The 27,470-nt window shown below is 37.5% G+C and overlaps 1 protein-coding gene across 11 annotated transcripts in view; it reads right to left on the reverse strand.

The window, feature by feature from the left end:
- The window catches only part of ralgapb (Ral GTPase activating protein non-catalytic subunit beta), a 54,575-nt gene that overhangs the window by 19,215 nt on the left and 7,890 nt on the right, over positions 1–27,470 (reverse strand). For 3 of the 11 annotated variants that reach the window (XM_088608258.1, XM_088608257.1, XM_088608256.1), the window contains exons 3-19: positions 26,296–26,498; positions 25,314–25,480; positions 24,705–24,891; positions 24,219–24,350; positions 21,676–21,854; positions 21,233–21,280; positions 19,818–19,865; positions 18,670–18,717; positions 16,869–17,020; positions 15,813–16,029; positions 11,318–11,353; positions 9,592–9,793; positions 8,709–8,876; positions 7,511–7,625; positions 6,326–6,473; positions 6,059–6,123; positions 5,515–5,653 (exon numbers count right to left, since the gene is read on the reverse strand). In XM_088608258.1, coding sequence (XP_088464384.1) covers positions 5,515–5,653; positions 6,059–6,123; positions 6,326–6,473; positions 7,511–7,625; positions 8,709–8,876; positions 9,592–9,793; positions 11,318–11,353; positions 15,813–16,029; positions 16,869–17,020; positions 18,670–18,717; positions 19,818–19,865; positions 21,233–21,280; positions 21,676–21,854; positions 24,219–24,350; positions 24,705–24,891; positions 25,314–25,480; positions 26,296–26,498 — 2,254 coding nt within the window. The remainder of the gene's footprint in view (positions 1–5,514; positions 5,654–6,058; positions 6,124–6,325; positions 6,474–7,510; positions 7,626–8,708; positions 8,877–9,591; positions 9,794–11,317; positions 11,354–15,812; positions 16,030–16,868; positions 17,021–18,669; positions 18,718–19,817; positions 19,866–21,232; positions 21,281–21,675; positions 21,855–24,218; positions 24,351–24,704; positions 24,892–25,313; positions 25,481–26,295; positions 26,499–27,470) is intronic. The other 8 variants (XM_088608260.1, XM_088608259.1, XM_088608265.1 and 5 more) reach the window with 5 other exon arrangements.

Here is a 27,470-nt window from a genome sequence, read left to right on the forward strand (position 1 = left end):
AGTCTCTGGTGGAATTTCTCTGTAAACTGAAGAGTTATAGAGGAGACACGTTGTGTATCATATTTTTATACTTGTAAGAACATTCCAATGTTAATGCAACACAGAATATATTATTACTAACCTTTTAAATCTGAAGCTGTTAACTCTACTTCACACCTGCATGTCATGATTGTTTCGCAAGGAGGTGAAACGTGACAATTTGTTACAGTTACCATCAGGAGAAAAAAAAGTTTATTTTTTATTTGTGGCTGCAGCAGTGGCTTGCAATGACTGGATAGTTAACACTTCCCAATTGCTTTGTCAGTCTGTCGGTGGGGTGCTCTCCTTGACAGCTGACACTCCTCCATATGCTTAAGTGAAAAATTTAAAAAACAGAATGTAAACATTATATTTACAATTTGTAAGTACAAGAATTCACCTAGTGAGCTGTGTAAGCATGCGTAGGGTGTGAAGAATACAGATCCCCAATTCAATTGCAGCCTGGATGGTGCACTATTTTGTCAGCAACCTGCTAATCTGCTTAACACCTGTAGAAAACATGTTTTAAACATTTTATTTCTGTACGGAATGCGTGTTGCATTTACAAAATTAAAGTGTTTCAAATGTTTAAATAAGAAGTAAAAAGAACTTACAGCTTACACAAAGACTCACAAAGACATTTGATTTCTGGTTGCCTTACATTAATTTTTAAAAATGAAATAAAAAATAAGATACAATGACATGTTCCTGCCTAAGTCAAACACTGCGAGACTTTAAAAGCTGTAAAAAATGGTTTAGACAGCAGAAAGATACCTTGCTCTAACAAGCAGATTTGTTAAGCAGAGTTTGTGTTAACACAACACAACTTAGTCTGTCAGTGAAAAAAATGACCACAGGCACTTTTCCTTCCCCCCATATTCTCATGTACTAGTAGAATAGGCGAACCTTCTATTGAAAGACAGGTTCCTTTCGCCCAAGACTGGCAGGAAACAGTTGAAACTCGCCACACCCAGACTGTTAACTCAATCAACCTTTTTTAATAGCCTTGCAAATGCTCTCACACTGTAGGATATGCACTCGACGCACCACAGGTGTCACATTTACTGTACATATCAAACCTGTTGCTTTCCATTGCGATTTTTTCTCCACAGCCTCCGCTTTATCATTTATACGGTATGCCTATCCAGAGACATTCTCATTGTCGATAACTATGCGGGGAGAGCATGTAGATTCCAAAACACTCTATGGCAGCAGAAGTGAGCAATTACCTGCTCGAAAACGAATGTTTTCCCAAAAGCATATACTGTAGAATTATTGCAACATTTTCAAACATTCCTGATACATAACCACATTGACTGCCGGCATTTTTACTTCCCTTCAGGTTCTTTAGAAAAAACTCGCTCTTAATGGGCTAATCCTTCAGTCATTCTCTCTGATGCAGTGCATCAGCTGGTCAGGTGACTGACATTATTCCCCACAGCATTCTGAGGAATTTAGTGTTGACAACAACCTCCATCTTGTCTTCATCTATCACTCTCTCACAATTCATCATGTGTGAATGAGTCAAATTAAAAATAAAACGTGATTACAAATAAAGTGGATTACAGTACAGTTGGGTATGCATGATTAGCAACACAAGGTCATTGTTATGATTTCTCTATTATCAAATCTCTCAACTCATTCACTTGTGGTTATTTTGGAAACATTTTGACATGTTCCTTTTAACTACATTGCTGTCAATATTGTAGCAATAGACCAAATGAAAAGTTTGGAGCTTGGAATGTAGGGTGCTCTGAATGACAAACTTTGATGCAGGACAAATTTATTTCCCACAAGCTATACTGTAGTGACAGGACAGTACCAGTTTGAAATTATTCATTATTAAGAAATCACTTAGCTTCGAACATGCTGCGATATTTAGAAATATCAAAGTTGTCAATATAGTGTCCATAACATTTGCTATTTTAGTTTTTCAAAGAAATGTTGATTTGTTAAAAGAAATCTCATGGTGACAGCTTGGTTTGAACTCCAGACCTCCAGCATGCAAGTCACATGCCTAAGCCATTACACCACACACATAATCACAGGTGAATGAGTTAAATTGATGCAGACATTTACAAAGATATGGTACTACTGTGTTAATTTGAGCTATATAATTATAATTATATATCGTTATTAATTTCTTTAGATATGCGATTCCATAGTATATTCCCTATCTAATTCTAAAAAGTATGCGTTTTTTACTGTGATAACAAGCACAAATATTCACTGGAAGTGTTACAACATTATAACTTTTTAATGAAGTATATACATTTATTATAGTCAGAAGGAGCACATCAAAACTTTTCTAAAATAACCACAGTATGTAACCGAATGAAAGACATCAATGCTTAAAATGTTTAGGAAGAAAGTGGAAACTGGTGTGTATTTTTTATTTAAACTACCAATACCAGCCATATACAGTTCACATAATATGTGTATGTTCCTAAATTAATATCATGTATGACCTTCAGACGCATTATGCTCCTCTTTTTTTATGCTCAGCTACTAAAATTTCCCTTTAGTTGTAAAATTCCATATAAATACTCAATATTAAGCGGATTAAAACATGAACAGTAAAGAGATTAAATGATTATATCATTTCACTAACAACCAATGCACCATGAGTGTCCGTCTGTCATTTTAGCCAGCCAATCACGTACTGCGGTACAACACAGTGAACTGTGGATAATTTTGCGCGGTACATGCGTTCCATGCGTTCCTTGCATTTTGAATGGCTGCATCTTTAGCTGAAATTATCACAGAGGTACACTTTATTTGTAAACATCTGCATCTATTTGACTGATTCACCCGCAATTACTTGGAAACTTTTTGCCTGCCCTTTTCAGCTACAGCTTAAGTTGTTAAGTGGTGCATTGGTGTCATGGCTTAGGCGTGTGCCTTGCATGCTGGAGGTCGGGGGCTTGAACCCAGCTCTCGTCATGAGTTTTCTTTTAACAAATAAACATTTCTTTGAAAAACTAAAATAGTAAATATTATCGACACTATATTGAATTTGTTGGTATTTCTAAATATCATAACACGTTCATAAAAGTGATTTATTAACAATAACAAATAATTTCAAAGTGCTTGTATTTTAAAATTGTATTTTGTTTGGGGTGATTTATTTTCACAAACTTAAATTTATTAAACATCTACTTTGGAGACAGGGTGTTCCAGACTTCCGTTTAATTGCTGAAACGTCCTCTGCATTCCATGTTTTAACCTTTTCTATGAATACTTGCTTATTATTGCAGTAAAAAACCTCATACTTTTTAGAATCTGCTAAATAGGGAATATAATATGGAATCGCTTATCTAAAGAAATTAATTACTATATTAATTTAAGGATCTAAATATATGTATTTATATAGCTGGTAGTATTACTGTAATCCACTTTCTTTGTAAACACATTTTATGTTTAATTTTTAATTTATTCTGCGATTCGGACACAGAATGGTTAAAAATGGGAACAGGTCAGGCAGGCATAGTTAAGGGGGAGGGGTTAAACTGCTACCTGTCCTGGATAAAGCTGTTAGAAAACAGGTGGATTTACACTTGTAAAAAACGTTCCAATCGTAATACAATATGGAAGACATTATTGATAATAAATTATCCTGGACAGTCTCTTAACTGAAGATTTATAGAGAAGACACATTGTGTCTTATCTTTCCAGCTTGGAATTAACTTTTACCTACTAGTATATTCCATTGCAGCCACTTTACGTAATGCAGCTCTGTACTTCTCACAAAGGCTAGGAGTGTTAACACCCGCTGTGTAATGTTATGTAGAATAGACAGTTCTGGGGTAGGGGAAGGAATTTTCAGTAGCATGCTCTGTTGTCCTTGTTGCTGTTTAACATAAGGCAACAAGTAATCAAATGTCCTGTTTTTTCTTAACACTCGTTTTTCCATACTGTAGTTTTAAAACTTGAACAAAGACTTGCCACATGCAAACAGCGCGGTGTTGTATAGTTTTAAAACAACTACAGTATAGCTTGTGAGAAATTTATTTATACTGCATCAAAGCTTAACTCGTTCAGAGCGCCCGACATTACAAACTGCAAGTTAAAAAGAACTGATTTCCAGGGAGTAACCCTGGTACAAATGGGAACAGCGCATCGGTCCTTGAATACGGTTAAACAGTACATACGATGTCTGGTGGAGATTCAGCATTCACTTTTCTGTAATCTGTACAGAACAGTGACGTCTCATCAATGTTTGGTACCAATAAACAGGGGTACTTCACAGACTTCCTTCTTTGAACTCAGCTGCGCTCCAGTAAATAATGTACAGTTTATCACCTTCTGCAATTCTTCTAATTTAGCAGGTTTTGCACAATAAGCACATTGTTTAATGGAGATGAAATTACCTATGTCTACATCACTGTACAACACAGGTTTAAGTCGGAGTGTCTGTTAATAAAACAGAGCGCCTTCCAATACATATAACTACTGCATGACTTCTTTATCCGTTTCAGCTAAATGAGGGGAATGAAATCAGTCTGAATCAATTGTAAAAATAACCCTTCTGTTTAACTTAAAGAATTTTGCACACCAGAGCCAACAACAAGCTATAACAGTAGACTATTGTTATGCATTCGGCTATATAAGAAACAAACCAAAAGTAATGCTCCAATCACACTTTAAACCGCCTGGGTGTAACTCTCTACTTTACAGTGCTCATTACCACTACAAGGACAATAGAAGTTTTGTAAAAAAAACGAATGTAGAGATGTAGGGACCCACTAGATGCAGAAGAGAGATTCAAGTTATTTATTTTAGCAGATTATTGTAAATCAGTGATTACTGTTGTTTGTTTCAACTGATGAATGTTATTTTTTAACGTAAAGCCAGTGCTTTAATTATCACATTAGGGAGGGCTGCTTATGTCTTTTAAACATACCAACTATATACTGCAATGCATTATATACTGTATATAGTATAGAGGAAGAGCTGCTTACAGAATAATTTTTCTATCCGCGAAAGCTTTCAGCACCAAACCGTCGCAAATGTCGTGACTACTGTATATATTTTGAAATAATGTGAATAACTAATATAGCACAACTAATTGTGTGGCTCATTAAGTTCATGTTGTGCAAATTAATTTAGGTTTGCTACAAGAATATGGGTAATTATGACCTTTCCATTTTGCTTTCATAGTCAATTCATTCTTTTTTTGCCTTGAATATGTATATGGGGTAAATTGTGTATAAAACACAATTTGAATTGATACTTCAAAGAATTAAATAAACACAACTGGAGTATCCAGAAAAGCACTATGTAAGTGTAAGACTATTTATTATTAGATTGCAATCAGTAAAATTAAAGACACTGGGGTTCAATTTACAAATAATCACATTTTTTATCATAGCAAAAATGCTTTCAGAGGCTCCTTAAAAGATTGTCAAGATAACAAAGAACTGCCCTGTTTTTCAACAGAGTACAATGTTACAGGAATAAATATGTTTGAAGCAACTGTATCTTTTTTTTCCTTACCATAGTCCCTCAGAAGTGCTTGTGCGGGCCTCTCGCTGTCTGGAGTGGTGGCTTCTGAGCTGCCCCCACTGGCTGTGCTGATTCCACTGCTGTTTCGGCTGTGGCTCTTTACAGCCGTCTGGTCACATTCGACACCAACCTGCAACACCACAGCAATGCAGTGAGATGACCATTACTGAACCCATTTATACAGCTGAGCTCAAAGGACTGCCAAGAAAAGCTAGACATCTTAGCCTGGATCTCCACTGTCAATCCACTGTCAATCTACAGAACTCATTACACACTACAAGCAAAGACCTCTACTGGATGAGTAACTCTGGACCAACAATCAAGCCACTGTACACTGTTACAGAAAATTAATACCTTATTCTGTATGCATGTAACAAAAAGACTGAAAGATGACCTTTATACTTTCATTAAAGCCATGAAATAAAGTTTGTCACCAATAAGGATTTTATAGTGCTATTACATCCTGATCCTGTTTTCCAGTGCTTGTGTTATGACAAAATAGGTACTAAACACAGAAAAGGTAAAATGCTCTTACCAATTCAGATTGAGTCCCTATTGATTCTAAAAGGGCTGAATCCTGAACAATATTTAGCATTGCACCTAAAAAATAGAATGTAAAAATTATGCTCAAATGTCGTCATCAGAGGCTACTTACAGCATATCAAAGTCACATATAAAACCAAAACAAAAAAATTGAACAGTATAAACGGATGTATTTTTTAAAAAAAAAGTTTTAATGTTAAGGTTATGTTCTAGAAAACAAATCACCTGCCTGACATCTAATTCATGTCATTTTACACACCTAGGATCATTTGTGTATTGTTCGGATCCGTCTCAGTCTGTAGAGCTCCTATTAAAATATTGACCAGCCTGAGCTTCAGCGAGAGAAATGTGACCGCCTTGTCCTGCATTGAGTTGTCATCATTGCTATACTTCCCTTCCAAAAGAACCTGGAAAAAAACAAAAAACTGAAACAATCCACTGAAATTACATTTCCTAAGAAAAAAAGTACTTAATGTACTTCACAGTATGAACTGCTATAACAGAAAATGTTTTAAGTGGTAGCAGGGTTGACAAAACCAAAAGCCATTAAATTTAATCTGTTAAGGTTGCAGGACACAATTCCAATGAGTAACACATAGGTTAAGAGCCACCAATGGACAGGAAGGTCAGTAAAAGTTCCCAGACACAAACAATTTTATACTGATCACAGTCCAGTTATCCAAAGAGGATAACTGTTGGGCACCCAAAGGCAAGTTTGGTATCCAAAGAGGCTTGTGTATATATAAAAGAACCTCTTACCTAATTCAAAATCTGATGGTGGATTTGTAATGGATATTTATGGATTTATGGACATTATGAGGCTTTTTTGCTTCCACTGGTGCTGGGGCCCTTGTTAAGGTCATCTGCGTCATGAACGCTACCCTCTACCAAGTACCAAAAATCTCATTACCTCTTCCAGGAGGCTTAAACAAGGCCAAAAGTGGATCTTCCAGCAAGACAATGACCAAAAGCACACATTAAAAACCCAAAGGAAATGTTAACCACAAAATAAACATTTTAAACCAACCATCTCAGTGACTGGACTTGAACCCCATTGAAAACCAGTAATTTGAATTGAAAGGGGCAGTCTACAAGCTCATAACGGAGGATATGAAGCATCTAGCAAGAGTGTGTGGAGGAATGGTTTAAGATCCCTCTCAATGTGTCCTCCAATTTCATAAAACATTATAGAAAAAAGCTCAGTGCTGTGATCCCTGAAAAGTGAAAGTTCACGAAGTACTGAAAAAAGGTGTGCCAATAATTACTGCACTTAATACCTGTGTTGTTCGTTTTATACAGCCTTTTTTCTCATCTTCATCAACAATGCCAATAATTTTGGAGATGACTGTAAGCCCCATATAGAGTTTCTTTATTAAAGAGTAGTGATTTATTAGAACTGTACAATTACTTTCTGTTATATTAAACTGAATGCAGAAAAATATACCTCCGATTTCACATTTCCAAAATGATGGGGGAGAGGAAGCACTGACAACAGAATGTTGATGGATGACCTCCTCAACTCAGTGGGGTTCACATAAGCTTTAAATTTAGACAATTCCCTGCAAGACAGGCAACACACAGGGATGAAGCAGAATTGCACCTGTAAATGGGTAAACTGTTTCAGTTTAGATGGGTACAATAACTGAATCACTATTAGTTTAATAATAGGGTTAATAATTGTTTAGCTGAATGTATAAACATGGCGCCTTGTTCAATTTTGGATAGTTCTAACACAAGCAATAGACGGTTTACAGACAGTAAAAAAAGTTAATAAGTTTACTTCAAATTTCTGAATGCATAAATGCAAAGGAAACTGCAAATATCACAAAGTCATGTCATTTGCCAAACCGCTTTATACCATATGGTGTTGCAGGAAGCCGGAGCCTATCCGGCAAGCAAGGAGCGCAAGGCAGTGTACACCCTGGACGGGGCGCCAGTCCATAGCAGGGTAAGTGCAAACCAATCATACGTGGGGACAATATCAAGGCTGAGGGGGGGGAATTTGGCCCAGACACTGGGATAATCATGCCTGGGGATCTTTAATGACTACTGAGAGTTAGGACCTTGGTCTAACGTCTCATCCGAAAGATTGCGCCCACTACGGTATAGTATCCCAACCACTAAACCAGGGCATTAGGACCTACACAGACCGCAGGGTGGGTGGATAGCCAGTTAAGAGCTGCAGGGTGATACGGCTGCTGGCTGTTTCACAAAGTACCAAATAAAAACCATTTTTCTTAAAACCATCAATAGAGGTATTTATAACAAATTCAAAATTTGTAGTTACCATTGGTTAAGAAGCATAACAAAGTTTAATAAAAAGAACAAGAATAGCAGTAGCAATAAGTCATTCAGCAGACGTTTTTATATTTATTTCTGTTATTTCCCAAGTCTGGAAAGTGAACTTTGCATCAACAACTACTGATTTAAAATGACCAAAACCAGGACACAGGGTTTTTTTGAATGTCTCACACAAAGGATGGAGCACACGGCAGTTTAGTAACAGGCTCTGTGTAACACAACTAAACACTGAGTCAGCACTTGAACAATGAACATCCTAATAACAGCACTGAAAACGCCTAACCACCTAGCTTCTTAAGGCTACACTGTTCGTATGCCTAAGTATAATCTACAGCTCTTACCTATCTGGTAAAATGGTTTCCAGTGCAGAGATGAAGTAAGGAACAACAACATTGATTCCTTTCAGATCTGAGCAAAACAGTGCAGAAGAGTTGAGGATAATGCTGGCAAGGACAGGGCGACAGATAAATTCAGATATCTGCAGACCCTGGATCAGAACCATATCAAACCTGAAGAGAAGAAAATTGAGAATCTTAGATGACAGAAAATAAAAATTCTTCAGACAAGTGTTGCATAAACAAAATGTGCAGTACTCACGATCATATTGAGAGATACATCAAAATAATATTAAAATATTTTATTTACTTTTCTGTAACAGAAGGTAAAGCAAAACAATCATAGAACAAAACAAATACAAATCAGCCCCGAAGGTGTACTTCCTATTGTCTTAAAAACAACTTTTTATGTATAGTTCAATTGTATTATCTTTCAAGGTATGAAATTAAAGGGTCCCATAACTCCTAAAACACTTTGAACTTGTCTTACAGAATAAATCTGATCCTCTCTAAGTGCAGTGTATAAGTCAGCTCAGTGAGCCAAAGCTTCACTGAGGCCACCTCCTTCTTTTTCCAGAAAATAAGAATGAGTTTCTTTGCAGTGATTAAACCATAGGCTAAGAAGCATTGGTGGGCTAATTGTAGCCTCCCCAGCCCCTCCCAGGACAATTACAGTAGCACCTCAGATAAAATTCTGAATATTCTCATCCAATATTCCTGTAAGGTAGGGCAAAGGACATAACCATGAAGCAAAGTGGCTTCCATGACGTTACATTTGTTATAAATGGTTGAGATCTCTGGATATAGAAAAGAAAATAACCTATAGATTTGATAACCTTATGCTTAAGTGGTGTTAGTTCTTTAACATGATAAAGATGGCATGATTTACCTAGATAGGTACACTGGCAGAATCTCTTCACCAGTCTTTTTACTGCAGAATATTCTGCACAGTGTTCCACAGGCTTCTGCTCGCCCAGCCTCATAGTTATCCGGGAACTCATTGGCATCAAACATTGGATTGGAGACCATGGTGTCCGTTGACATCTGAGAACCCTTTCGACGGAGCTCCACACCAGCCTGGGTTGCTATCGCTGAGGACAAAGAAAAGAGAATGCCACCTGAATTGGACAACTCTCAGTCTCAGGGTGGCTCAAAGGGAGTTCTGACACAAAGATTTTGCAAAAAAGCTGAGTTTTAACTTAAGGCTTCATCCTGCCACTAGATAAGTGTTAGCAGATCATAAACAGTTGGAGGATGCACTCAAAAACTTTGAATTAAAGACTTCAAAAGCGTGAGCTCAACTAGGATTTTAAAAATAACTTTACTTATTTTACTCCTATGAAAGTGCTCATTTTCAAATGTACCAAAGGACTTAAAACTAGCTTCATATTTCCATGTGGACATGCATTAGTGTGATAGCAGCAAATTTCAGCAAAGAGCATATATTAAGCCATGTGTCAGACTGGCTTGACACAGATGTAATTTTTTTACTAAAGGTATGGTTACAGTGACACTTTACTTTAGTTTTTATACTACAGCTGTGAAGGTAAGTCATCACGTAGATTGTTACAGATGTTTTTAGAGTTCCCACAATTTTAGTTAACTATCTGCTGAAACATTTTTCCTTCCCATGGAGATACAAATCTATAAGTTCTTCTACAGTACTTTGTGTCTGTATGAAAAACTAGTTTAACTTAAGTCACTTAAGGCTACAATTACAACATATGTCACTGTGATTTTCAAAATGAGAAAATCATATTTTGTGCCACAGTTCCCAGATTCAGATACAGGTCAGTCAGGTTGGCACAGAGTAGCTGTTGTACTGCTGTTTGTCCTTTCCAGACTCACAGCAAAACTTGTGCTTCTTGCGTCCCCAGTAAAGATAATGGCACCATGGTCCACCATGACACAAAGGAAGACATCTTATCAATTTCCCGAAGAATTGTGTCAGTCATTCTAAATCAGGGAGCATTCTGAATGCTCACTGTTGTTTTCTTGACATTGTTACTTACTGTTTTCTTGTAATATGAATGCTACTGTAGAAATTCTTTAGATGTAGGTCAGCTATGCATTGTTTTTATTCTTTCAATGCCATTACTCTCTGCAGATTCAAGAATTCAACTGAAGAATGCAGCCAAATAAAATAAACATCAGCAAAGTCTCTTTGTCAGTTCCCATGAGTCTTTAAAAACAGAACATAACTAGCACTTTCTGGACAGACACTAATTTCATGCATTTAGGCACATACAAAAACCAAACAACTAAGGAAGAAAATCAGACAAAAAAAAAAAACTTTACACTCAACAACATAGGATAATTTTTGAGAAACAAAAATGGTTAGTGCAAAACCTGGGGGAAATGAAGTGATCACAGACTAGTAGAACATGGTGGGTCAGATTAATGAGGACAGAAGGGTCTCTGGCCAGCAATCTTTCCCACTCGAAGACAGAGGGAGGAAGGAAGTGGATAGCTCTCTTTCCCCAAGAAATCAGTGCATAGCAACAAGGACCAGATGACAAAAATGTAAAAATTATAGGAGGGAAAATGGTGGCGATGAACAAATACAAAAAATAAAAACTGACTGCAATTTAATAGAAGCTACCGTTCCTACTTACAAGATTTATAAGAAAGAAGAATTTGGATAAAAGATGCTGCAAGATAATAGAAATAAAAATGGAAACAAATCAAAGGACAGCAGTAATATAAATATCTTTAAAGATGATGAAATCAGGTTTTTAATGTAAAAAGCAGCCTCCTTTCACATTTTTTTTGTACTGGAAAATCTTTGCATGGAAGCAAACTAACTACATATAAGAGTGGCAGTCAGGTTATAACAGCCAGGACTTGGACAATCACATGCAAAAATATATAGATAAGAAAAATCAGATAAAACAAGAAAAAGGTTAAGAAAGACAGCAGAACATTCAAGATAAGTTTAAAACTAATTATTCCCTTTATTAACCCGTTCAGCTCAGAAAAAATGTCTTTAGAGAGGAAATATATATTTTTTTTGCATCAAGAGGGTTTAGATTTATATAATTTTAAGTCTTGTCAACAAATTGCCTCCCTTGTGCTCAGTATGAATGAAACTGAACTAATAAAACATATGTGTGCTATGTTTTACATATATGAAGACTACCATAACTTTGCCAAAGACCTGCAAATTACCAAAAAGAAACATCACTGAAGTCAAAATGGGCTATTCTAGACTAATTTCTACGGAGTCGTGCCTCTTTCTGACACTGTCCAGGTCAGCTTTGAACTGTCTGACATTTTAACCCATTTATAATGGTAGGGAGTGCAGGGAAATTCCTAGAATTCAAGGCAACCTGTGTTTTTTTTTTTAACAAGGATACCTCCTAATTGTTTTACATTCCAACTGAGTTAACTATCAGCCTGGAAAACTGAGAGCAAAGGGTTCAAAGATCCATCTGTCAAACTACACCGTCCTCAGTGGAACAACACCCCATCCCTTCGATATCCTTTTCATGCCTCAGACCTATGTTTTATGACTCACTCACAGTTCTCCCAGGCTCTGTGATCCATATTCTAGTTCCTACCTCTCACAAGCTTGTCAGGCTTGTCATGTGCCCGTGCTCGTGACCCATTACTTACGGACTCAAACCACCAGGGCACAAACATCCATCTCACATACTGGTCCCTCACAGGTAGTAACAGCGTAAAATCATCTACTGGTCACTCCCGTTTGGCCAGAACTGCTGTCTACTTTACCTTACTAGCGGTCTGACACAGCATCAACTGCGTCTGGTAGCATTTCAGCTCCTCACTGTATCACTAACTTGGAGCACTCGGCTCCTCTGTGTATTTATACAATAGAATGATGTCCTGGAGCACCTAGCTCCTCAATGTAAAACTAACACATTAGCAGCTACTAGCTCACTGGTGTTTCTCCAAGCTGCCCTTCAACTTCATATCTGCGTACAGCCACTGGATCACCAGGCTGCCTCTTACATACATCAACATTACTAATCACATGAACAGGACTGGTTCCTCTCAGCTGCCAGTGTACCTCCAGTACCCCATCAGTCTGCAATATCAGAATCAACATAAAACACTCAAAGCTTTGCTGTAACACTCAAATTGGAGCTAGAGGCACATTTCCAGTTCCGTCAGCCTATGCTCGGTACACATAACCCAATAAGATGCAACACCCCTCTCAAAAACTGCCAGAAGCCAGCAGAAAGTCATATCCTTCCATCGTTCATTACTTTCCATGTAGAATGAGCCCTTTCCTGGCAACATTCCTGCTTTTTGGACTACTAATTCACTTTTTTTGCATAACCTTTTACTCACACTTTACAAAATTCACATAAGACTGGTTAACTGCTGATGGATCCCCACAACTGCCACACACCTTCTGCTGTATAAGTTGCTGCTACACATATCAGGTCTGCTCACTCACAACACTTACGCAGATAAAAGAATACTGGCACTACCATAGCTCCGTGCCAGCTGCTCGTTTCTGCAACTCTGCATATGTTGAACTCATAGAAAAATGGAAACAAATCAAAGGATCTCAACATATACCACTCAGGAGAAATGCTCTCTTGGTTCCTTTCTCTGTCCTACCAGCTCTGTGTCTTAGGGGAAGCAGGTGGCTTTTAGAAGTAGTGCCACTGTAAAGCCTCCCACAGCTGTCACTCTCACTGACTACCTACTAGTGATGCGTGGGTTGACTCAAACCCACGGGTCGGGCTGGCTCGGAATAAAAACAAAAAGATTTTAGATCGGGTCAGGCGGGTGCGGGTTCGTTTCTCACAACTGCAGGGGGGTGGGGGTAAAAAAAAAAAGCTGACCCATGCATCACTATTGTTTGGTGTAATTTCTAATGGATTGGGTTCAGACTGGGTTCAGGTCAGTACTTTTATCATTTTAAATGGGGTCGGGGGGCGTGGGTTTGTTCCTCACAACTGTTGGCGGGTGCGGGTAAAATAAAAAGGCCGACCTGTACACCCTACTACCTACAGTAGGTAAGCCTGCCTCAATAGGCTCTTAAAGACTTCTTCTCAAAAAGATGCTCCATCCCTCCGGCATCCTATCTACAAAGTACGTACGGATGATAAATGGACATGTTGCCTGTATGAAAAGTATACCTCTACATTTGTATTTGTGCATTGAACAAGCTGAATCAGTAGCAGGCCTACCCCACTGATACTTTGAGATATTCTTGAATTCAAGCCAGGAATCTCATAAAAGCAAATGTTCTAGACATAACCCAAGAAACACTTATATCTTGATACAAGTGGTAAATTCAGGTCAATTTTATGTATTTTTTCCACCACTACAAAGCGACAAAAACACTTATTCCACCAATACTGTTCAAACCTTAGAAACCATTTGTTAATTTCCTTCAATACAATCCTTTAATTCAGTAATATATTGGCATGACAATTTTGCGACCTGCAATAAAGTTCTGTCCAACCCAGTGTGTCTTCCAGCAAGAAAGGCATTTAACTGCACTGAAACAAGTAATAGGTTTATTCCATGCTGAAAAACAGAAGAAAGAAATCACAACGTTTCGGCCATGGAGCCTTCTTCAGGTGTGAAGAAGGCTCACATCTCACACCTGAAGAAGGCTTCACAGCCGAAATGTTGTGTTTTCTTTCTTCTGTGGAATGGAATAAACCTATCACTTGTTCCTTTGCAGCCTATGCATGCTGATGCAGCTACCCACCTGAACTACATTTAACTGCACTGTGAGGCAAAACACAGCAAATTATTTTTGGGTGCTTGCAGTATACAGGACACTTGACTAACTGAAGAGAAAGGAGGATATCAATCATCATTACATGTAGCACTGACAATATGAAGATAAGCAAAGGAACAAGTAATAGGTTTATTCCATGCTGAAAAGAGAAGAAAGAAAATGCAATGTTTCGGCCATGGAGCCTTCTTCAGGTGTCACACCTATTACTTGTTCCTTTGCATCCTACGCATGCTGACACAGCTACCCACCTGAACATGAAGGTATGATCTGTTAGACTCATTAGACAGTTATTAACCAGAAAACTAAAGTAATTAAATGAAATACAGATTATGTAACAACCCGGCATTTCTAAATTTGTTCATCCAATATATACCAGGAGGCTAACCATAACTGAAAAAAAGATTTGGTCTCCATAAAATGCTCCTAAAGCTTCAGGCTTCAAACATTTCTGAGAAGGAGCACATCAACAAAGCTGATACTTAAATAACTAAATACATAACTGTCTAGCAGTTTTATCTAAGGACATATTTTTCTCTTCTTTTGTGAAAACAAGTGAAACAAAAAGGAATTTGACTAAAGAAATAGTGCCTGCTGGACAGTTGTCAGCACACAATGGGGACAGGACAGTGTACAGCGATAAGCCACAGGAGGAACTGGCTACTGCAGCATTGGTGAGTGTTCCCAGAGGTGTTATGGAATGCAGAACAATTAACAATCACCACAAAAAATCCTTGATAGATGATGGTTATGAACAATTTACTCCTCCCATCTGAATAAATAAAGCAGCTATGTTATACAAAGTAGAAGGCACATGAGATAAAAAAGCTTTAATGCTACGCCAAGACAATTCAAAATGAGATATCTAAAACTAGACAAAAAATATTTTCTGCTCGAGTCGATTTCACCACACATCTGAAGTTTTTCAGCTCAAAGTTTGAAACTGGTAACAACACACTATATTTCAATATTTACAAAGTATGGACAAACACATTTTCACCATATTAATCAAGCCAAAAGTTGCTGATTTTCCTTTTTGAAAACAAATCTTGTGAATGGCACTAAAAAGTTGGAGAATTTACTGTAAGCTTATGGTATTAAGATATACAAGGCATTGATTTAGATTGTCTTTTGTTGCTCCTATTACTACTTAGGATCCAGCAGAGTATAAAAAGCTGTTGCAGATTCTGAGCTGAATGGGGTTAACCTGATGCCCTACCTTGGCAAAACTAGAGAAGCTACTAATAAGCACTTGCATTTTCAGATGTAAAGCAGATGGAGCTGTTAATCTTGCAGGTAGGATTTGGAAACAATAGGAAAAGGGAAAAAAAGAAAAAAAATAAGATAAAAAAACCTAACTTTGTGGTCTTAAAACACTTTCTTACCAGTCATGCTGTTGTCCCTGTTCATTCCATTATGTAGTTTACAGTGAACCAGGGCCGCATCAAACAGCCATTGGCCAAAGAGGTTCAGTACGCTGTTGACCTTTGGTCTGGTAGGTGCTGGCAGTGGCCGAGGTTCAGAGCTTGTCTGGTTGGGACTGGACAGAGGAGAAGTTGTTGATGTTTGATGCTGCACTTTGGAAGGGTGGGCTGTACTTCCCTAGGAGAGGAAATTAATATATTACCAGATGAAGAGGTTTTGGAAATGTGAGCATCACAAACTCCAACACATTCGTATAGTCTTGCTAAGGCAAGATTTTTTTATATAAAGGATGGACCAAATTAGTCAAATTAAGACACATAAAGCTATTAATTATTTTTCTTCTTTTCTTCAAATCAATAAATTGCAGCATTAAACAAAGTATTTTCAAATGAATAGGATTAAAAAATATGTATTTCTAGCATGTGTTGAATTCAGGAGCTTCATATCCTAGCTGCAAATTGAGTTTAATACTTTCGAATGCAGACTCTGTGTGAATGCGAAAAACAAAAATGGCAATGGAATGGAAAAAATTGAAAATGAGAATTCCCCTAACAGCATTCTAATCAGGTAAAAAAATTAAATAAACATTTAAAAAAAGAGACCATCAATCCATCCATCCATTTTCTAACCGCTGTATCCAACAAATGGTCACAGGGGAACCAGAGCCTATCCCTGTAACCAACCAGTCCCTTGAAGGACACACACAAGCCTACAAGCATGTCTTGGGGCTGTGGGACGAAACTAAAGCACCCTGCGGAAACCATCATAAAAATGGGGAAAACATGCAAACTCCACTCAGCTACATCCTACAAATTGAACGCGGAACCCTAGCACTGAGGGGCAGCAGTGCTAACCACTGTATCACCATGCCATCCCATAAAGAGATTATATCATTTCTATTTAAAAAACATTCAAATAAATAATCGATAGTATTTAAATATCTTTATGATGGAAGGATAATTGGAATACATTATCAGCAACCATCCAGCTTGTAGTCAGGCTGGAGCTGCACTTACTGTAGTGGTTTTGATGGTGTTTTTGTTGACAGTGACAGCGCGATGCCTTCGGCTGTGCGGTGGGGTGGTGTTGGTTGTGGTAGGAGCTGGAGGCATGCTCAGCCGGTTGACCGGAGTAGGTGGGGCACTATCTGATCTGGGGCGAGAGATACCTAGGAAGAGTTGGCAGTAAAAAGAAAGGACACAACCTTGATATGTTGATCACATGTGCCTCCCAGTGTCAGAAAACGTCCCTCTCCCAGAGTGCTGATCTGAATGGCAAAATTAATATGATTACAATGTTGCCTCTTTCCACAAGTGCAGTTTCATGCATGCTTAGCCCTCTTTGCATAACCATCTAAGGTGAAAAATGCTTAAAATGTCACTAAGCAACAAACTATATGCAGAAAGACATGAATGACACCTTTTGTGATAAGATACTCATCTTAGGAGTTAATAGCATTAAAGTATTAAAAACAGTAACATTTTGAAAGCTAAATTACAAAGCCAAGATTTAAGTTAACATTCAAAAATATTTTGGTATACATTCAAGCTTCCTAATGTTCAGTTTTAATGGTTTTCGGTGATACTATTTACCACGTCTTTTCCAAACAAGGTTTATGAAAAAATGGTGCCACATTAGACGGTAGCCAGAGGGGTCTAAAGCATCCAAACTGTTAGTCTTCAGATATGAGGCTTTGGACAAACAGCAATCACTGCTGAAGGATTGGTGGTTTTGTAAGGAAATCAAGAAAAACACTGTGCAACTCTTCAACTGAAGGTATGTTTGAAAAGATATAGTTTTAGATTTACCTGGTGAATAAAGTACATGCTTGGTAAACACACTTAAAACATTTTCATGCAACATGGCTATTGATTAGGTAAGAGACACACTACCTTAAATAAATCAATAATGGATTGCAACTTCTTTGTGTATACGATCTGGCAAATGCCAGGTGCCAAATGTGAACATTTCCGTATAAAAGGCTTGGCTTACAAAAATTCCAAGTTACCAAAATATATTCTTCTCCCATTCACCATACCTCATAATGCTACATTACTGCCAAAACATTTAACTGTCTCACTACTAATAGAATGTGTAAGTACAGTAATTTGTCTATGTAAGAGACATGTCTAGGAGTGACATAAAAGGCAATATTTTGATTCTCTTCATTTCATTGATGACTTAAAGCATGTAGCCCCATCTAGGATGAGTCAGAACCACAGACAGGAATCATTTTGCTGTTGCTAGGCTAATAAATGTTGTTTTTAACTATTTTAATCTGGAATAAAAAGTAAAGTAGTTCTTCTAAATCCACACATGAAGATTATTCTACAAACAGGACAGAAAGCCCTTCAAATAGAAATGTTCTGCAATTTCATCTATAAACTTCCAAAACCAGATGGAGTTTCAATCTGTAAATGATGATAATAACAACAGAGTAGTTATGGATGCATGCCAAAGCAAAACCTTCCCATTAACCTAAACACTTACTTACAGATTTAAAATATCCACACAATTAGAAACTGTAAATCGTATGTACATTGAAACCTTTGGCTAAGACATTCCTTTTTATTGAGAAGAATTTGGAGTGGCCATCTTTGAATAATACAGTACAGGTAGGAACTGAAAAACACAACCTTTGGGGTTTTTTTTCAATTGGAAATGTCAGTTATTATTCACGGTGAAACCAACACCAAGCACATCTGTTCATATTTTGCCTTATCAAGAATTAGATTTTTTTTTGCAAACTCCTACAAACCCTTTAACCCAGATTGCAAAACCTTCCTTTTGATTATTTGGGTGCACTAATATATATACCATAAGAAGGAAGCTTTTCCCGAAAATTGGTCTTAGACACTGCGACACCTGTGGAAGAAAGACATTATAGTGGACTTTTTAAATATTAGAAAAAATATAAAAATAAGCATAATGAATCACATAAAAATGGAGATGGAAAACAATTTAAGATACATTCAATGTTTCATCCCAAGCAGCAAGACATTAAAAATATTATATTTAAAGCTTTATGGATTTTATTCATTTCCATTCTCATAGAAGTTATTTAGGACATTTTCAGTGATAATGGAAAGGAATAAATATTCCACATCTATTGTTTTGTTCTCATTGTGCTGTTTTTTCTGGACAATCCCAGGTGCCCTATGGTTCCCCCAGATAAGATAATTCAAACTGACACAACAAATTGACCACATCAGGCAAGATAAAATGTGTCGCATTTAGTTTAAATTCAGTATTGTGATAAGTTATTTCTGTGATCTATACCAATTTATTAACTATTACTGGGTACTAGAATTTGAAAAAAAAATAGTTGAGACTGTTTGACTTATAAAATCTCTTTAGATTACGGTTTGGTTTTATTTTAAAAAACATCCATATTTAAACCTGATGCCAAAAACTCCAGATTGAACCGCTGGGGATTTTATTCTAAAGGCCAAAGGTTTTTCTAGTAAAATGTTATATGGCATACAGAGACTACATGGTGACCTACAACAGCTTCTCTAGAGTCACTTGCTTGAGATCTGAGTTTTGAGCTATTTGTGCTCTGTTAAGTTATTTCAACCATGAACCTCCAAGAAGTAAGGTCAACCGTCACACCATATACAGTATTCTCCAAACCGAATATCTAGCTACAGATTACATTAAATGCCTCGCTGCCAGTGAACAGTTAAAAAGACTGGTAATTTGTAAGGTACATGAAGCATAATAAAACTGAGCAACTTCAAGACTAATTAATTTTAACTACACATACTGTATTTTTATATCTATACATATACCTATTCTTACTAAAGCCTTTTACCAACATCTTTTCTTGTCAATCACTACTGTGATTGCCTTGCTCGTTACATCAGCCACAACCAGTAGGAATCATATGTACATTTAACCCATCACACCCAAACACTATTATTATTACTTTCTGATGATTGGTATTTAGTCCAGATTCAGTGTACCATAAGAATAGAGTCTGTCACGCATATTGCTTCTAGAAACTGCTACTCCTATGAAAAAAAAAGAAATAACTGTTTAACATAGCATTTTAAGCATACAGTATACAATGCATACAATCACAGCAGTAGTTAAAAGTGACCTATTTTACACCGCTAATTACATCCTCACTTCAACATCCCTTTGTACTTATTCAGTTCATGCTAACAGCAGTTCTTATGATCTTATGATAGTAGTACTCTTTCATGAGCTTCATTTCCCAACATACACTGTGCCTTCAGGACATGCACCAATACTTTCCAATTTATTGCCTTTTCTATTAGAGACAACTGTACTCTAATAGAAGAACAATGGGAAACTCTAGGAACTGTACATCTCACATTTCTGACTTTTCCTATGCCACCAGTTTTGCTACCAAACAACTTCGGTATTCGTAGAGATCTACTTGTATAAGCTCCTATGGACACTCAATATTTTACTACTTTTCTTCTCTACCCAAGGAGTCTCCTTGAATTTTAACCTTTTACTTTCTTGCCGGATATAATAGTTTATTTACAAAGGTATACATTAAGAAGCAAACATACATATATATACACATATACATAAAAGGCATACTAGTATGTTTGGCCAATCAATTGCAGTAATGTCTGTGTCTGTAAGATATACAGCCACTGGCACCGATAAATATCAACCCTCTGAAAGGGAAAAGCTATTAGAAAGCTGAGTGAAGGGTTTTCTCTCTTCACAAAGGTCAGCAGGTGGCAAAAACATAACATTCTTTTTGTCTTTCTCATGAAAGTAACAATGCAAAGTATGACATTTTAAAAATTACACTTTATAGGTGCAGACAGTCCCCGGTATAAATTGCCCCACTATTTCGCACTTACATTGTAACTCAATGTAAAAATTCCAAGCGATGTTGGTTTAATAGGTAGGTTCATGGAAAATGAAAAATAATTGTGAAAGCAAAAACAAACATTAAAGATTCTTCTTGTAGAAAATGCTGTTGCACATTTTGCTGTAAGTTATATTATTTAGGAACGTAACCTGGACTTGAAAAGAGACCCTATGCACTGTATTTGGGGAGCTATAAGTGAAACAAACTCATGGGCAGTTTATTCTCTTCATGGTCCAGAGCCCTGCAATTTTACATTTTACTTATGGAAAAATAATATGTTGTTTCGCAATACATTACAACCTTCCTTCATAACTCAGTGTGGTAAAATCTGGTAACAAGGCTAAAGCAATGTATTTTGCTTTCAGTCTGCGCATTTACTTCACTCATTACCAGAGCACAACACCTTCCCAACCTACAACACATAACCACAATTACTATTAACAGAAATCAACCTTCTTCATTCAGACACTCTCCTACCCACATTAATATAGTTCTTTCTCTATGATTATGACAAATATATACCATAAGAGGACAGTCTTTCACGCATTTCTCTCCTAGAGACTGCAACTCCTAAGAAAGAAAGAGAACATGTTTTTTAAACATTAAAAAAGTGTCTTTGAAAAACACTGAACCAACCAGCTCCTAAACATAAATACAGTACATACGTTCAGTACATAAGGATTTTAAAGAAATAAACAGAAAAGAATTGCTGACACTGTCAGAAGTACTGCTTCAGGACCAAGATTATCGGCTCAGGATGTACAGGTCATGTTAGCATCTTACTGTGTAACAATACATGTAGCTAAAAAGGTCTGTTGGCAAGTTAAGGACTTCAACAGAAATAAAAATCTATAGCTTTGCATACAGGGTATTTATTCAATCAATGCAATAATTGGATATTTACGTTTGCTCCGATCTATGGATCCCAGAGAAGATAAGTTGCTTCCTAGTTTCTGTTACCCTACCTAGGAAAGCATCAACCAGGCAGCTGATCCCACGCATGGCACGGAAGAATATCTGAGGCAGCTGTTTGAGGCAGGGGTGCTGAATGACTTCCTGTGGGACTCCACTGACATTGAGCAGCTGCTCCTGGAATTTTGGCGTTGTGCTGACAATAGCAGGATTACTCAAGTCCACAGGGTTACTGCAACACAGTAACCACAACAGTGTTCAAGTCCATGTCAGGTAACAGTTTAAGACTACAGGCTATAACAGATTGAATCAAATGAAACACAATGGCAACTTTTTGACCTAATGAATGCTGATGTGACTGCTGTTAAGTTCTTACAGTTCAATACGTTTAAGAGAAAATCTCTTAAACTATATATTCTACTAAATTTTCTTACCTCTGTATTGCCCCCTACAAACAGGACAAATTCTAGTGTTTAGACAACACTAGGACACTTTTTTAAAAGAAAAGTACTGCTTATAGAATGTCCATTATAATGTTTGAAATATAAACCTATTCAGAACCTTTCAGCTACAGTGCCCTCCAGAAGTATTGGATTAATGTCTTTGTTGTTTATCAGATTGATCTTACACTGTAACTATGAGAGAAATCTAACCTTTCAGTGAGGTAAAATTAAAATAAAAAAATCCTTATAAAAATAAACATTTTTCTCAAAATCATATGTGTCAATTATTGGCACCCCTGCATTTAGTACTTTGTGCACCCCCCTTTGCCAAGATAACAGCACTGAGTCTTCACTTATAATACTGGATGAGGTGGGAGAACACGTATAAAGGGATCCGAGAACATTTCTCCATACAAAATCTCTCCAGATCCTTCAGAGACCTTGGTCCTCACTTGTGGATTCGCCTCTTCAACTCACCCCATAGGCTTTCAATGAAGTTTATGAAGTTTAGGTCAGGGGACTGGGATGGCCACTGCAAAAGCTTGATTCTATGGTCAGTGAACCATTTTTGTGTGGATCTGGAGATGCTTTGAATCACTGTCCTGCTGGAACATCCAACCACGACCCAGTCTTAGCCTCCTGGGGGAGGAAGCCAGATTTTGATCTAAAATCTCATGGTAGTCGATGATGCCATGTATCCTAGCGAGATTTCCAGGGCCTTTGGAAGAAAAACAGCCCCACAACATCACAGATCCACACGCATACTTCACAGTGGGGATCAGGTTTTTTCTGCATGACCTTGACTCTTTTTATGCCAAAAACCCACCTCTGGTGTTTGGTGCCAAAAAGCTCTATTTTTGTCTCATCTCACCATAGAACCCGGTTCCAATCAAAGTTCCAGTGATGTTTAGCAAACTGCTGGCGCTTCCGTTTGTGGTTTGACGACACCAGAAGCTATCTTCTGGCAAGCCTTCCAAATAGTTTGTTGGCATGGAGGTTTAATTATAGTTTTGGAGACTTGGTGACCCCAGGATGCAACCAACTCCTGCAATTGTCCAACTGTGATCCTTGGAGAAAATTTTGCCTTTTGAACCATCCTCCTCACTGTACGTGGGGGCAAAATACACTTGCATCCTCTTCCAGGCAGGTTCATCACAGCTACGGTTGTTTGAAACTTCTTAATTATTGCCCTAATAGTGTAGATTGGTATTCTCAGGTGTGAAGCTATTTTTTATAGCCATTGTCTGATTTATGAAGGTCAACAACCGTTTGACTCATTTCATTTGTGTGTTCTCTGATCTTCCCCACATTGATGGATTACTTAGGGTGTTTGTCCTGCGTGTCACCTCATCTTTATACCCCAGTGAAACAGGAAGTCATGGATGACCACCTAAGAGTTCCTAAAGAGTCAGGTGTTCTTAAAAAAGGTAAAATATGAATGGGAATATTTGTCAATTAGATTTTGTTCATAGGAATTTCTAGGTAGGTAGGTCTCTTTTTAGGACCATGGAGAATGGGGGTTAGGGCTACCATTTTTTTTTCACCTATTACACCCGGAATTCATTTGGAAAGCTGGCTGAATGGACCTAGGAGCCATCTGGAAGGAATTAGAGCAAGCTTCATCGCTTGCCTCTACCTGAGACTGAACCCGACTGAACCTTCTAGTCAGGAGCTAGACGCCCTTGCCGTCTGAGCTACCACAGCTCCCATAGGAATTTCTAGGTGTGCCAATAATTGCAACGTGTTTTTGAGAAAAATGTTTATTTTTTATAAGGATTTTTTTTTTGAATAATTTTACCACACTGAAAGGTTAGATTTCTCTCATATTTTCAGTGTAAGATCAAGCTTATAAACAACAAAGACATTTTTTCATAGCCTTTTTTGCTCATCTTTACCAAGGGTGCCAAAAACTCTAGAGGGAATTGTATATTAGACACAATTGTACTAAATCATTCAATCACAGCAGTTTCAAGTATGGTTGTAAAACTCCCCCAAACCAATGCATGTGTGGTAGAATGGGTCGTAATAAAATAAAAATTTGGAACCTGAAACTGAATATTCTGCAGAAACCAATATCACAATTAACTAATTTTAAATCAAAGACTTCCTTTACTTTAAAATACTTCTATACTTTAAAGTAAAAAGTACTTTACCTCAGCATGTGCAAAAATCGAAACCATGTCTGTGCAACACAGTCATTGTCCATTTCAGCAGGAATAAGGTTTGCATCTTCATCTGGAACTTTAAATGGGGGAAACGAGGGACCATATGTAAATCGCAACAACCTAAAAAAAAAATAATTTCATTTTCCTTTTTCCATATAAAAAATATGGTGAGCTTTAAATGTAAAATCTTCAAATGCTTCCACATAAACATAAAAATCTACACAGACTTACCACATAACATAAAATACATTTCACAGCTTTTTAAAATGAGAAAAGTTGTAGACAGTTGACAATTCTTGATCTTACTGCTTCAAAGCAATCTATCTAGCCTATTTGGGAGTTAGCTAATAGATCTCAGGATCTCATCTGTTTCTTGCAAGAATCTAGGTCACTGGCTTCAGCAACATGAGTGGACAGATTGCACATGCAAAGTTTGCAAGTTTTCTCCCTTAAACATTAACTACTTTTCTATACCTGGAGGTGAGAGCACAGATGACCTTACTCCACTGCTCCACCACAGGTGGGTGATGTCTCCAATTGGCCAGCATTTCCCTGGCTGTTTTCCAGTAGGGAGGGGTGGGAAAGCAGCGGGTGCAAGCCAGGAACCACACTTCAAACAGCACGCTTATCAGCTTCTCAGCCAACTTCTCCGCTATTCCTCCTTTAAAAAAAATATAACACTGAGCAAAAAATGTAATGGGTCCTAGCTGTGACTCACCACAATGTTATCCCTTTCTTGACAGCATGATGTTCACAAACATCATTAATGTTGTTTGCATGTTCTTGGATAAACAGGAAAAAGCTCTTATGAAGTAATTCAAACACCATTCCACTACAAAGCACTGTGCAAATAAATCAAGAAAAAACATGAATTTCCATTTTCAGTTTTAAAGGCCACTTCCTCTGCACTTGTTTTTGCTAGCTTATATTGTTCAAATTTTTCAAAGTTTTTATTCTGCCACAAAATGAAACTTTCAACTACAAAATATACAGGCTTTCCAAACTGTTTCCTCCAAGAGATATCGCAGATTTCAATGTGACCTCTGTATGGAGTGAGGCCATGTGCAGGTGGTTGGAACTGACCTCCCACTGTTGGTGGTGCTAACAGGGTGTCATTGATCCTCAGCAGGAACAACAGGAGCACCTCCCAGGTCTCTCTAGCCATGTTGCCTGACTCTCTAGCCAGCTTCTGTACTGCTGTTAGCACCTGCTGGCACAGTCGGAAGTGATTGGGGCTGTAATGCTCTGGCCTTTAATAGACAGAAGGAAAAAAAAATACATTTTACAGCAAAATTCCAAGAAAATGTTGGTTCTCTGGCATTAGTGCAGGCAGCCGACAACCAGACAAAGGAAAAACCTGTGAAAAAACAAAGGAATCCCATAGTAATTCTAATTTTTCCCTTTCCATCCATCTATATTTTCTTTGAATGCCACTGTAACTGAAAATAACTGAGTTACAAAAACTTAGTTATAACTAAAGTTGGGAAGGACCTCACTGAAGGAAGTCTTTTGAGACAGCACAAATATAAACTGCAGCACAAAGCACATATAACACTGTACAAACTTCTGGTTTAAGGAAGATGCGTTAGCAATGTGGAATATCTACCTAACTGGTACACAAGCCATAAGACAAAGACACCAATCAACCACACAAGAGCTCAATGCACCCTCTCTGATTGAGTTTTTTTTTTATTTTATGACCCAAAGAGCTTTTTTATTTTATAACTTTCATTTTATTTATTTAAAAACTACTGGATGCACTATAAACAGTTGCTGTTGTTAGGGTATTCAGTTCTGCTTTGTTTACTAATTCAGTGATACAGGTTGAGTGGTTAGCTCAGGAGAATAAATGGAGATGTCTTTATGCATTATCATTATTATATGCATTTACATTCAGCTTTACTTTGTGTGAAAATAAACCCATGTGACATAGGGCTAAGGTATAAACAATGCACACAAAAAAAAGAGGTCACAGATGCCAGAGTGAGTAATTTCCTTTATCTACTTATTTTTCTCTTTCTTCCCCTCCCTTGGACTCTGCTGCCTGTCAATGTTCTTGAGGTACCTGGGCAAAAAGAGGTTATGGAGGTGTTTGAGAATAGTCTGCACATAGAGGTTTGGTTCTTTGATGATGGGCTGAGGAATAGTGTCCCGTGGAGCCACCAGTGCCATAATCCAGTCAGTGTATACATCCACACACAGCTTTACAGTGTCTCCATCAAGAGGTAGCGTCAGCCCGTAACACAGAACTTCCATCGTCCACTTCACCTGCAAAGGGCCAACCAAAAGAACTTATATGGGATGTGCAATCACAAAAATCCAACAAAATATCTACACCCTAAAATTACATTATTGACAAAGCATCATAGGATTAAGTTGTGGAGAAGTTGTGTATTTTTTGGGAAGCAGTGACTTTCCCTGTTGCCTAGCACTTCTGAGTTGACCAACACAAGCCGATTCCTATCCAGGCTCGGCTAAGATCATACTCCCAGACTGATCCAAGTCTTGTCTTCTTCTGATCACCGGATATGTAGCCGAGTGCACACTCAATAAAGGTCATGCCTAAATATACTACAGATGGGTTAAATGACTGCCACATTACAAACATGTCTTGTCTAATAACTGCAACTCAGTTTTTTAACCGTAATAAGGGTGAGAGAATGATCAGTGAAACCTACAGGATACAGGATACCTTTTCACTGCTTAAAACGTATATAGAACACTGAAAAAATCGATGTTTCTGCAAAAGCACACAAATTATGCTGCAACATTTATTAAAGGAAAGGGTAAACTGGAGCATTTAGAAAAACTGTATGTATGTACAACATAATTTTTGGAATACAGTAAAGGTCTTTCACATAGATTGCATTGTGAATGATATGGAGATCCTTAGAAACTTAAATACTGCAGATCTGAAATACAATTTATTTCTGAAAACATTTAGAATTAAGTTAGTTTAATTCAAAAGCCTGATCACTTGGCAAAATCTATAAAAGCAGCTCCTATTTTTGGGCTAGAAACTGCAAAAAGCAGCCAAGCATCTCCTGAGTCACACTACATTTATTCCCAATTTCTGATAATTATCAACAATCATCCTTTCTGACAAGATGAATAGAACTGAAGGATTGTCTGTCACATGCAGGGTCAGTCAAAGTGTTACATGGTGTGCATGACCAGTTCCAGATAGTGGAGAACTGAAACCATTGTGAGACAGTACACCATGCAGTTCACCTGAAAAAA

The sequence above is a fragment of the Lepisosteus platostomus genome, chromosome 15 (assembly GCF_059453375.1).
Source record: "Lepisosteus platostomus isolate fLepPlt1 chromosome 15, fLepPlt1.hap1, whole genome shotgun sequence".
In the NCBI taxonomy this organism is placed as follows: domain Eukaryota; kingdom Metazoa; phylum Chordata; class Actinopteri; order Semionotiformes; family Lepisosteidae; genus Lepisosteus; species Lepisosteus platostomus.